Source organism: Pteronotus mesoamericanus, unplaced genomic scaffold (genome assembly GCF_021234165.1).
Source record: "Pteronotus mesoamericanus isolate MK-2021 breed Mesoamerican mustached bat unplaced genomic scaffold, CSHL_Meso_final contig_291, whole genome shotgun sequence".
NCBI classification, from domain to species: Eukaryota; Metazoa; Chordata; class Mammalia; order Chiroptera; family Mormoopidae; genus Pteronotus; species Pteronotus mesoamericanus.
In genome coordinates this window covers 59985-73074 of record NW_026555124.1, presented here as the reverse complement: position 1 = coordinate 73074, position 13090 = coordinate 59985, and the positions used below count along the sequence as shown (strand labels likewise).

Sequence of the window (13090 nt, the reverse complement as noted above, 5' to 3'; positions counted from 1 at the left end):
AGTAAGGCAATGTATTAAATAAGAATTGCAGATAGCCAATGCAAATATGTTTAGACTTACTAGTAATTAGTACATGTTTTGCCAAAATAATACTTTTTTAAGGGTAACATTCTGCACAAGTTAGAGTGCCCAAGCTGTGTGGACACTGCTGAAACAATGGAAACCAATATATCCTTTCTGAAAAGCAACTGAATATAAACAAAATTGTGTTTATATTTCTGACACAGTAATCACTTCTAGAAATCTATCTTAAAGAATGTATTAAAAGGTTTACATATGCTCTGGCCAGGTGGCTCAGTTGGCTGGAGCATCATCTGGTACACCAAAACGTTGACAGTTCGATTCCCAGTCAGGACACGTATGGGAATCCTTTCCTTCCTTTCTTTCTTCCTTCCTTCCTTCCTTTTCTTCCTTCCATTCCTTCCTTCCTTCCTTCCTTCCCTACCCCCTCCCTCCTTTTCTCTTTCTCCCTCTCCCTCTGTCTAAAATCAACGAACATATCCTCACATGAGGATTAAAATACACGCTTTACATACAAGATGATCATTTGCAGCATTATTTTCTTAAGATTTTATTTATTACTTACTTTTAGGGAAAGGGAAGGAGAAAGAGAGGAAGAGAAACATCGATGTGAGAGAGAAACATCACTTGGTTGCCTCTCGTAAGTGTCCAAGGAACCCACAACCCAGGAGCATGTCCTGACCTGGAATCAACCAGTGACCTTTCACTTTGCAGGACAAGGCCCAACTAACTAAACCACACTTGTCAGGGTTGCAGCATTATTTGTAATATGGGAGAACTGGAAACAAACATATAATAGTAGGGAAATATTAAATTGTATACAAAATGGAAATATTATACAGACAAAAAATGTTTTCAAAAGTTAATAAGGGAGGTGATCAAGCGTAATGTCAGGTGAAACAAGCTAGATATTGTTACTTAGTGCCTGAGTACTTATCTTAAAAAAAAACCCTAGAAATGTGTAGTTTTTTTTAAAGGCATCACTGCTGAAAACAATGTTGAGATAGATTCCCATTCAGCTACATTCATCACCATAAATTTATACAATTACTATGGAACTGCACCTGAATTTGTTACAATACATAAAAATATAGTAATTTTTTATTTTGCCAAACAGTGTACTCATTTATATATGTCCTCCACTTAATTAGATCATCGAGTTTATAGGGCATACCATAATATAAGAGTGTAGGCTTTTGGCCTGACTTGGGATTAGGTCTTGTTCAAATCCTTGCTCCAAGGAATAGTCCTGTGACCCTAGAGTTTTACAGCTTCAGCTTCTCAGGAAGAATAAACTCTAAGCCTTGGTTCTCTTTATCTGAAAAAGGTGATAGAGTACCTACCCTCAAAGAACTGATAAAGTACTCAATAAAACTATTCAATAAAGTATTCTCCTTTAAAAATAAAATGCAAACAGAATTATTCTGCACTTACTGATACAGTATCTTGAGTTCTAGCTTAAATACGGCTACTAACTAAGCAGGTGACAAGTGATCTTTAGCAAACTACTTAAGACTTTCTGAGGTTCAATTTCTTCACCTTTAAAGCCGAGGCACCAATACTTGCTCCGGCCTATCTCAAAGGGCAGTTAGGAACAACAAATTGTCTATTTTAACAAATGGTAAACTAATTCACCCAACACACACAAAGAATAAAATCCACAACATACAAATTTAAAAGACTGATGGGCATTTAAAATCACTGTCATTCTGCTCTCATAACTTCAGACCTCCAATGTCTCATCAACATCCAGAAATACCTTGGACTTAGTGAAGTGGTTCACAAAAACAACTATAAAAACAGCAAACATACAAAATCAACAGAACAAGGATAAGAATATACACTTAAAATTATCTCTAAAACTAAATGCAATCCCACAAACTGAGAGCAGCATTCCGATCTTTTAAAAATGTCTTCCTTATTAAAAACAAAGCACTGAAAGGAAAATGGGAAGTCAAATGCTGGTGTTGGTGAGATTTTTTTTTTCCCCAACACTAAAGCCAAATGCTATTTTGAAATATAATTTCAAGTTTTAGGAGCTCTGTCAATATCACATTAAAAAAAGGGGTGAGGGACACCTTAATATGGGGTCCTTAGCCTGGATCCACAGACAGGCTTCAACAGGCCCTCAACCTCCAGGCAAAATTACAACTCTATATAGGTATATGTTTCATGATTAGAGTTTCACAGCTTCAGCTTCTCAAGAAGAATAGAGGTGTAACTGGTAATACTAATACTCTCATGAAAAACTAGTGACAAAAGAAAGCTATTTCCATTCCTCTGCCACCAATTTTTATTTTAACTACATTCTACTATATTTTAAAATAAACAATTCATCTGAAGTCCTTATCAAAAACTATGCATATCAGATATAAAGCTACACTATCCACATTATGCCTACCTTTTCATTTAAAACACAAAATTTTTAGATTATACATTTACTGGTGTGTCCAGGAAGAATTTAAATTTTAAAGAGCAGATACTGTAAATTTTAAAAGAAATAGGTTCTTGGTATTTTTTTTAATAATTCTTTTTCAACATCAACTTGAAACATAACACCCAAAAATATAGAAAATTTCATTTCTTCTCTTGGTTAAATTGTTACAGGGAGTTATACTGACAGATGAATTCTGAGCACATTATTTTGGTACTTTAACTCTGAATTTACCAAGGATTAATTGATGCCCATCTTTGCACAACCTACAGGGTTGGGGGAAGTAAAGTCTTAATAATTATTGTGAGTCAGATTACAAGAAAAACACATAACCTTCTTTAATTCAACAAGTGTTATCAAGTTCCAACTATCACACTCCTACCCAGTCATGGATAAATGTTCGTATAAGACACAGCAACTATACAAAGGAAAAATGAAAACAATTTTTAAACAACTACAGGGCGTGGTGGGGGGGGGGGACATCTTGTAATAGCGCTGTATAACCTACAAATAAAATTGCTCAAGTAATTTTAAAAAAAAAAGAAAGAAAGAAAGAAAAAAGGAAGTATCATTGTGAGATTGTGTTTAGGAGGCAATTTTTTTAAACTGAGCCTTAAAGGAAATATTAAGAAACTGTCTAAGTATTTTTAGAGATCATTGGTTCATACACAAATAAGAAATTCTTCTTTTTTTGTTCAAGACAGGTTTCTTAGAAGGTCTGCATGGCCAGATATTGTGAACCTCATTCAACTGTTCCATTTACTTAAAGGTAATAGAAACTAAATTTTACTTCATTCTCCATACTATTTCTAACTCTCCATAAAGTCACTGCATTTTTGAGTACTTCTAAACAGAGTCCTAGGGGATTCCCAAATAATGTTCAATAGAACCTTTCATTATCTCTCTTCTTAAAAGGTAATAAAGACTAACTTCAGTTTCTTTAGATGCTATGTTTAAAATTTTCCTGGTTAAGTTTAAAATAATTTTAAAAACACCAACAATATTATTAAAAGAAGTTTTTCTTAATATATTACATAGCAAAGCTATTCATTTTCCAATTTCAGAATAGCAAAGCCATAATCACATTACTTTATCTGTGATACAGAATACCGTTTACTGAAGTACTTAAAAGAACTTATGTTTATCGCTGTATCAAACCACCAGCACCAAAAATAAATGTATCTCAAAATAAAAACAAATAACCTTAAAATTCTAGGAAAATTTAGAATGGCACAAATATTGAAAAGTATAGTTTGAATATGGACAAAACCCTGCTTCCACCTGTCAGGAAGCGAACACTCAGTTGAAAGTAAACTGAATACCCTTCCACTTTTACTATTGCTTTTGGTCATTAAAGTGAAATTCAAAAACGTAAATTAAGTAAAATTCAAACACAAACAAGATGATACATTTTATAAATTAATTGTTTTAAAGAATCACACTAGAAAGAGGTAGTTTGAAAGTCTTTCAAAATATCACACATACAACACAAATCCAAAACCCACACAGGCTGCTGGTAAACGAGCATTTCCTTAATCAAGTTTCTGCATATTAACCTTTTATCTAATTCACCTAGTCCAACTAGGCCTTTGGGCCCATAAGTAGTTAACTTGCAATATATCTCGTTTCTTTAGGCCAAAATACCATCTTACAAGGGTTGGGAAAAAAATTTTTAATCTGGCTAGAAAAAAATCAATGTACATAATCTCTTTAATAACCAGAAGTATAAGGAATAAGGCCTTTTATTCCAAGAGATAGGCCAGGACTATCCCGGGATGGTACCTGTGGTACAATACTCTCCTTAATATAACAGAATTTACATTAAAACGAGTGGTGCACTACGAAGCATCATTAATTTTAAAAATAGGTATGAAGGTTCCAATCATCACTACCACAGTTCATTTTCAGGTATTTAAGGGCTAGCAGAAGGGTTTAATACACCCACACACACACCCACGGGAAGGGAAAGCCACCAACCTCCTCCCAGGGAGTTTTAACGAAAAAAAAAAAAAAAATTAGCAGGTAAGAGAGGCCTCGGCAGCACTCTAAAATCAAAGAGGGCGGCCGGAGGGTCGGAGGGTCCGGACTGCGGAGGAAAGCCTGGTCCTCTGATCCTACCTCCCTTCACCTTCCCAATAGCATAAGGAGGCGAAGGCTCATTAGTGCCTTCGTTAATTGACACCTGTAATGAGGAAACTTTCAGAGCGCTGAGACCACTCAGGCCCCGCCTGACCGCGGCTCGGCCGCGGCCCCCTCACGGGCGCCCAGGTAACCCGGCAAGGCTGGGCCTGAAGCGGCGCGACGGCCGCGCCACCGCTCACCTTCCCGGGGCGCTAGGCCCGCACGCCGCACGGCTCAGCCGTCGCCTCCCGCAGGCCGCGGCAGCCCTGGGAGGCCGGGGAGCAGCGCAGGGACCCCAAACCATGCACCCCGACAGGCCGCCACCGCGGCTACTTACTTTCATTTAACACCTCCACCAGGTCTGCGCAGTTCTCGCACATCGTTCGGCCGCCGCCCCCCCCCTCCCCCGCTTCGGATCGCACTGACTGATCCCGACCGGCGGGGGGGAGGGGAGAGAGGCGGAGGAGGGGGCCGGCCGGCCGGCGGGGCGGGGAGGCGACGAGGGCGGGCGGCGGCGAGGACGGGGCGGGGAGCAGGAGAATGGGGGAGGGGGCCGGCGGTCCCCGGAGCGGGCGGGGGAGAGGAGGGGGGCGAGGGGAGGTGCGCAGGCCGGAGGGGCGCGGAGGCGCCGGCGGCGGGGAAGGGGGGGAAGGACGGGGGGAGGGGAGAGGGAGGGAGGGGGCGGGTGGGGAGAGAAGCAGCAGAGTCACTTCACCGACCAGACGCCGCGGCCACCGCCGAAGCCGCCGCCATTTTAATAGAGCGTTCGGGCTGCGCTCGGCTCTTTCCGTCCGGGCGAAGGAGCCGAAGAGAAGTGCCTCGCGCTCTCATTCCTCCGCCTCCCGCCCTCTCTTCGCCTCCCGCCCTCCCACCTCTCCCGCCGCACACACGCCGCACGCTCCACACCGCCGCGGCCCGCTCGCTGCCCTCCCTTTCCTCTTCCGTCCGGCCTCCCCGCCCTTGGTCCACCCCCTCTCCGCGCTCGCCCACCCCGCCCAGCCCGGATCTCTGTCAGCGGCCGGAAGGGAAACGCGAAGCCAGCGCGGTCGCGGGGGGAGTCCGGGTAAGTAGGAGAAGATGGCGGAGGTACCAAGCGGGTCGCGATTGCGCGGCGTCGCCCACGGCGGCCCACTCTGCGGGCTCCCAAAGCCCACCGACCGCCGGGTCACTCGCTCCGCCTTGTCTCCCCTCCCTGAGCTTCACCATTTTTCCTCCGGGCCCACGAACGAGAATGGGTGCCACTTTCTCCCATGTCTCCTTTTCTCGCGCTCAGGATTTGGGGGGTGGGGAGACGGTGTTAATGGAGATCCGGACCGACGCCGCGGCCTAGATTGGGGAACACAGCCCTTTCCCCGCCGGGTTTTGTAAGAATGGAACGGCCCAGGGTCGGCTTAACCTCCATCCTCGTTATCCTCAATCCCGTAAGGCTTATCCGTCCTCGAACAGTAAATGTGACTAGAAATGGCGGAGTGAAGTGTTTACGTTGGAATCTCCTTCTTTGTACGCCAGAGGGCCCCTCACGAATTGCCCATCTATGGTTCACCTGAAACGGCACTATTAGGTTTCTCAGCGAAGAGGAATTGTAAAAGGGTATTAAGATGGAAAACGGAGAAGGAAGAACAGGTGAAGGGAAGGTGGGCACTCGGCTGAAGTTTGCTTGCTGTTAACTTTGGGAAAATTTTCCTCACACCTGCACTTGACACCTTCCTCACTAATTTTTGTATCCAGTGTGGTTACATAAAGATGTGACTGAGAAGTCCGAAAGGCGGGGTGCATAATATTTTTAGAACTGTAACCAGAGCAGCTAGTAAGTAGTAATTCTTTCATAAATTTTTGTCGAAGTTTTGTCACACCATCACCTTGCCATGCAAGGGCCACTACCCTGGAGTTTGCCTTTCTGCCACTTGAAGTTCATACTATAAAGTTTTTGCCTATCCTGTTTTAAGTGGCTCGGTATGAGCAGGTGCTCATTAAGAACTGTAGAGCTATTCTGACATCATCTTCCCCATCTTTCTCACAAAACTTGGGTTTCTGTGGACTTTGAGTCCTGTGGCTGGCATCATCCATCCAATATCCATGCCCACCCAGGCTTCGTCCCTTTCAACAGGAAAACTTGCCAAACCCAAGTGGCTTTTGTCTGTTTTTCACATGGCAAAGGGAGAGACCTGGTCTCAGGAAGGAAGTCCTCCCCAAAAACCGGAATTATATTCTGGAGGGTGGACCCCTTGTAGGACAGGCTTCCCCCCACTATGTGAGCATTCTAGGAACCTGTCTCTATCAGTGTACCAGCTGGCCTTCACGTGAGAGGCTGCGTTCGGTTTCAGTGAATTTTTTTTAAGACTCAGTGCATTTGCCCATTTCATGGTGGGTGATTTATATGAACAACATTCAGCAGTAAAATTTTGTTCTTTTGGGGGAGAATGAGGTGGAAATGGTTGTTACAGACAGTTTACAAAGAAGCTGTTTTGAGTAAGACAAGTTTACAAATTGTTTTCTCATTTAAACGAGGTGAAATGTCAATTGATGATCAACCTTTTTTCAGGCATCCTTCAACCAACTGAAGAAAATGTGGTAAGAATTCATCAAACCATCTTGGAAGACCACCACAGGACTATTGATGAACTTGTAGAGTTGACTGGGGTGTTGTGGAATTCCTGTAAGCAAACTTTATCTGAAGATTTAGGCATGAAATGAGTTGATGATAAACCTTGTTTCAGGCATCCTTCAACAAAACTGGAGAAAATGTGGTAAGAATTCATCAAACCATCTTGGAAGACCACCACTGGACTATTGATGGACTTGTAGAGTTGACTGGGGTGTTGTGGAATTCCTGTAAGCAAACTTTATCTGAAGATTTGGGCATGAAATGAGTTTTAGCAAAATTTGTATCTCACTTGCTCAGGCCTGAACAAAGAGACAATTGCTTAGCTATGAGCTGTACTTTGATGGAACAAGTGGAGGCTGGCGCTGATTTTTTTTTTCCAAAGTCATAACCAGAGATGAATCTTGGTTCTATGGTTATGACCCCGAAATGAAACAGGAATCTCCAAGTAGCCAATGGAAAACTGCCACTTCCCCACACAGGTGAAGCCAACCATGAAAATCATCATGTTTCTTTGATGTGAAAGGGGTTATGCACTTGGAATTCCTTGGATTAGTGAAACAGTCAACCAAAATTTTATCTGGAAGTTTTGAGAAGGTTGCATCTCAATTTGCAGGAAATGCCCCTGTGGGAAACAGGTAACTGGTTCTTTCACTGTGATGATGCACCTTTCCACACTGAACTGAGTGTTCAGTTTTTGACCAAAAAAGGCAGACCCCCATGCCCACCCTCCCTATTCACCCAGTCTTGCCCCAAGCAACTTTTTTTGTTTTCTCCAGATGAAAAAAGTCCTCAAAGGGAACCGATTTGCCAGTGTGGAAGAGATGAAACAAAAAACAGCAGAAGCACTAAAACAGCATCAAAATCAACAAGTTCAGAAACTATTTTGAGCAGTGGAAAAAAACATCTTGAAAAGTGTATTGCATCAAATGGAGAGTACTTTGAAAGTGACTGAAGTTTAAACCTATAAGAATAAATACACAATTTTTTATAAATCCAGTGTTTTGAGGGTCTCCCAGTTATAGATTTAGAACAAATCATGGTGTGGTTTCTCTAGGGTTGGCCATAGGGTTGAGTTCTTGCCAATGAAATGTAAGCAGAAATCTGCAGAATGGGTCTTTTGGGAAGAACTGCCCATTCCTAATTAAAAAGGGACAAATTTAACAGATGTGCCCCTTAACCCTTCATTATTTCTGCCTGCAGCGTCTTAATACACAAAGTAATACAGCAGCCATTCTAATTTTTTTAAACAATAAAACTACAAACAAGATAAATGCCCACCATAAAGTTGATCATACAGAGTAATAATGTATGGGTGGGTTGCTGATACCTCTTGAGCAGCTGTCAACACCTTGCTTATATGAGAAAAATCTCTCCTCAATCCAGTCTTAGATTTCCATTACTTGAAGCCACATTCCTAACTGATATCAGGTTATCTTTTGATAAATTACTTGTAAGTATCTATCAACTATGCTTTTATGACCACAGAGGACCCCTAACAGTTCTTGAAAGTAGGACAACTACTACTGCATATTTTGACTTTCAAAGAAACTTTTAACAAGCAGTTGCTTCCTAGTTTTTTTTCTTTAAAAAGTTCTGTGAAGTGATGCTTGGTTTAAAGTGATTTGAGCCCTAACTGGTGTGGCTCAGTTGAGTATCCCACAAAGCAAAAAAAGTCACTCATTGAATTCCTGGTCAGGGCACATGCCTGAGTTGTACGTTCCAACCTAGGTCGGGGTGTGTGCGAGAGGCAACTAATCAATGTTTCTCTCTCGCAGTGACGTTTCTCTCCCTCTCCCTCCCTTCCCCTCTCTCTAAAATATTTAAAATGATTTGAGAATCTAGGGAATTATTCCCATATATGATTGCTGCTCTTCAATCATCGCTTCAGGGCTCAACAAACTTCTGTGAAGAGTCAAATAAAATATTTCATGCTTTATAGGCAATCCAAATTTCTTAATCACAACTACTTGACTATAAGCATAAGAGCAGCCATAGATAATATATACTGAGTATGATGGTGCTCCAATAAAAATATTTGTGGACACATTTGAAATTTGTTTTCATGTATCAAAATACTATTTCATTTTTTAAAACCATTTAAAAATGTAAAAATTATTCTTAGCCCACAGGCCACACAAAAACCTGTAACTAGTCATATTGGCCTATGGAATGTAGTTTACCAACCCTTTATATATTCAGCTGCTTATTAATAGATAAAGGAATAGAAGCTAATAAAAAAGTTGCCTGACTCCACTCTTCTGTACTGAGTATATGTGTTAATAGCGACTTTTTAATGTGCTTAAAGGTGTTCATTCTAAAAGAATAATAAAACAGAGTCTCTAATATCCTTTAAATTCTTCTACATTAATTTTTAAGAATATTTTAGTTGTTTTTAGAAAAAGGGAGGAAGGAGAGACATTGATTGGCTGCCCCTCATAAGGGCCCCCACCAGGGACTGAACCCGCAACGCAGGCATGTGCCATGAGTGGGAGTCAAACCAGAGACTCTTAATTTTGTGGGACAGTGGCCAACCAACCAAGCCACACCCATCAGAGCTCATAAATCAATTTTAAAACCAGTAATAAGCAATCTCCATACACCTATAGGTAGAAGACTGATGGTGACTTTTCAGTATTTTGTATATATGTCACCATCTAGTGGTAGAATCGTGCTTTGAGTAAAATTGTACAATCTGAAATTTCTAATTCTCAAGTTTATAGTATATTCCTAGGTACTTCCCTGGAAACCAGCCCAATATAAACAACTTTGAAAAATTAATATTGCTATGGAAATCATTTGTCCTCCTTAGCATTCTAGTTGCTATTACTGAACGTAGGATTTTAGTCTCTGGATTTGGGAGTTAAAGTCTGGTATTAACATTAGAGGCCAACCCCAGCTGGTGCAGCTCAGTGGATTGAGTGCCATCCTGTGAACCAGAAGAGTTGCTGGTTCAATTTTCAGTCAGGGAACATTCCTTGGGTTGCAGGCTGGATCCCCATTTTGGTGGGGCGGGGGGAGGAGACAATCACACATCCATGTTTTTCCTCTCACCTTCCCCCTTCTCTAAAATAATTTTTAAAAAATTAAGAGGCAAGAGTTACTGAACAATTTAATTTACTCCTCTCCCTCACACCCACACCCATCACTGTTTTGTGGACTTTAGGGCCATTATTAGAAAGGCAGCTATGCTATGTTATTTCCACATTACCCAGCCCTGTAAATTTCTGTTTGGTTGTTACGTTGTCAGAGTGATTATTTTTTTAAAGAAATTGGATTATATCACTTCCCTGAGGATTGAGTCAAGCAACCTTGTTTTTATTAAAAATAAATTGGATTAAATTGCTTCGCTGCATTTCAAGTAAACTTTTTTTTTTTTTTTTAATTTTAGGAGAGAGAGACATCAATTTCTCGTTCCACCTACATACACATTCGTTGGTTGCATTGTGCATGTGCTCCCACCAGGGATCAAACCCACAATCCTGGCACTGGCAATGGTGATGATGCTCAACTAGCTGAACTATGGGGCCAGGACACTCAAACTCTACTTGGGCTTTCCCCCAATCTATCCCCAGTTTTTAACATTACTCTTGTTGCAATCTGACCACAATAATCTGATTTATAAAATAAAAACTTTCCTTGCTGTAGGTTTTGATGACTGTTGTTTCTTCTTAAGATAATGCACTATAATTTTGAAATGGCTAATCTCTTATCCTAAAGGTATCACGGTACTCTTTAATTTCCTTCACAGCTTTTACTATAATCAGTGATTATTTCTGTTTATTTGAATCAAAGACACATAGGACTGCAGGCAACAACACCAAAAAAAAAATTGCAATTAAGAATGGCTTGAACAAATAGGGTTTATTTTCCTCTTATGACCAACAGGCAGTACTAGAGAGTCCGGAGCCTGACAGTAGCTCAAGGATATGAATCAAAGTTGGTTCTTTCCATCCCACATACTGGTTTGTCACCTCCTAGTTGTAATATAGACAGTACAGCACCAACTATCATCTTTAAAGAAAGGCAGAAAGAGGAAATGTGATGATCGCCTGTTTCAGTCTGGATTCTCTCCAAAGCAGGTCCTGAAACAAGGACAGAGGTAGAAATAGTTTATTTTTATATTATCCCAAGAAACACTGATAGGATAGTGGAGATAGGAAATTGGGGAGGGAGGGTGTAGTTATCCAATAAATGATGCATTATTAAGCTTTTTATTCTTGAGGGTAACTGGAACCTAATCCCACTGGGAAATTCTACAAACCATTATAACACTGGTGCCTTAGAATTGTCCTACCCCAGGGACAAGAAAGCTGGGTGTTTACATTTCCTCTCTTTAGCTGTTGATTTAATGTTGCTAGGAGGAGTTGTAGGCAGCAAAGCAGGCTTCTCAGCCAGACAGAAAACCCTGAGGCATAAAAAAAACCAGGTGCTAACAGTTTTAAGTCTGGTCACTGTGCACTGAAGTGATAACTAGGAGCTGAGCACAGATTATCTGGTACACTGCCCTTCCCTCTTCTATCTGCCTTGGATACAGATGTGATATCTGGAGAAGCAGCAACCATCTTGACACAAGAAATGTACATGCAAAAAATCAAAAGCCAAGGCCTTAAAGATGGCAAATGGAAAGAGAAAAGGCTTGGGTCTCTAGTGACATTGTTGAGCAGTTTGATCAGTGCTGGCAACTGCCTAATTGTTGCCATAAAAGACATTTGGTTATCTAAGAAAAACAAAACCCTAAGCTCACTATTGAAGTTTTTGTAGCCTGGTGCAATTATTTAAAAATAGTGTGGTAGGCAGAATAGTGTCCCCTCACACCTCCATAGATGTCCGTGTCGTAATCCCCAGAATCTGAAAATGGTACCTTACATTGCAAAAAGAACTTTGCGAGTAAGGACCTTGAGATGGGGAGATTTAGATTATTCACGTGGACTCAGTTAATTATATGCAGCTTTATTCAGAGGGAGCTGTGACTACACAAGAGTGATCAGAGATGCAATGTTTCTGACTTAAGACAGGAAGGGGGTCATGAGCCAAGAAGTGTGGGTGGCCTCAAAAAGTTGTAAAAGATAAGGAAACATTCTCCGAACCTTCAGCCACCAGAAAGGAACATGGCCCTGGTAACACCTTGATTTAGTCCTATGAGACCCATGTTAGACTACTGACTTACAGAACTATAAAATGTTTGTTAAAAGAAGCTTAGTTTTAGAGGATTGCAGCTGCCATCACTCTCTACCAGCTTCTCCAGCTCACCGACCTCCAGTAGAAGGAAAAAGGAGGTAAGTAGAGGTCTCTGTACCATGGCTCATACAAAGCAGACTGCCTGCAAATTGACCAGTGGTAAAGCCCCGAGGAAGCTACTGGCTATCAAAGCTGCTTACCGGAGTGCGCCCTCTACTGGAGGGGTGAGGAAACCTTCGTCATTACAGGCCTGATAATGTGGCACTTTGAGAAATTAGACGTTATCAGAAGTCCACTGAACTTCTGATTTGCAGACTTGCCTTCCAGCGCCTGGTGCCAGAGATTGCTCAGGACTTCAGAACGGATCTGTGCTTCCAGAGTGCAGCTATTGGTGCTTTGCATAAGGTAAGTGAAGCCTATCTGGTTGGTCTTTTTGAAGATACCAACCTGTGTGATAACCATGCCAAAAGTGTAACAATGATTCCAGAAGACATCCAGCTAGCACACCGCATACGTGGAGAACGTGCTTAGGAATCCATGATGAACCTGGAACTAATGTAATATTGTATTTCAACTATAATTAAAAATAAATTTTTAAAAGAAAAAAATCCACAATGATGGGAAACATTTCATTCTTTAAAAAAAAATCTTCCTGTTATTGGTAGTTCTGAATGTTAGATATTTTTTTTCCATGGGGTCAAAAGATACCTAAGTATATGATTGCAAGTGGA

General features: G+C 41.3%; 2 protein-coding genes and 1 long non-coding RNA gene across 4 annotated transcripts in view; 2 read left to right on the top strand and 1 right to left on the bottom strand.

The window, feature by feature from the left end:
* USP34 (ubiquitin specific peptidase 34) overlaps positions 1-5163 on the bottom strand; it is a 241464-nt gene extending 236301 nt beyond the window's left edge. For both annotated transcript variants that reach the window (XM_054575403.1, XM_054575404.1), the window contains exon 1: positions 4914-5163. In XM_054575403.1, coding sequence (XP_054431378.1) covers positions 4914-4956 — 43 coding nt within the window. In that variant the 5' untranslated portion in view covers positions 4957-5163. The remainder of the gene's footprint in view (positions 1-4913) is intronic.
* A 305-nt stretch (positions 5164-5468) lies between these two features.
* LOC129072029 (uncharacterized) lies at positions 5469-9078 on the top strand. Its single transcript, XR_008529330.1, has 3 exons — positions 5469-5639; positions 7119-7816; positions 7958-9078. It is a non-coding gene; the product is annotated as an uncharacterized LOC129072029 (long non-coding RNA).
* A 3400-nt stretch (positions 9079-12478) lies between these two features.
* LOC129072013 (histone H3.3A-like) lies at positions 12479-12890 on the top strand. The gene is made up of 2 exons (XM_054575393.1): positions 12479-12583; positions 12687-12890. Exons 1-2 carry the CDS (start codon positions 12479-12481, stop codon positions 12888-12890), a joined length of 309 nt encoding a protein of 102 aa, XP_054431368.1.
* The last annotated feature ends 200 nt before the right edge of the window (positions 12891-13090 follow it).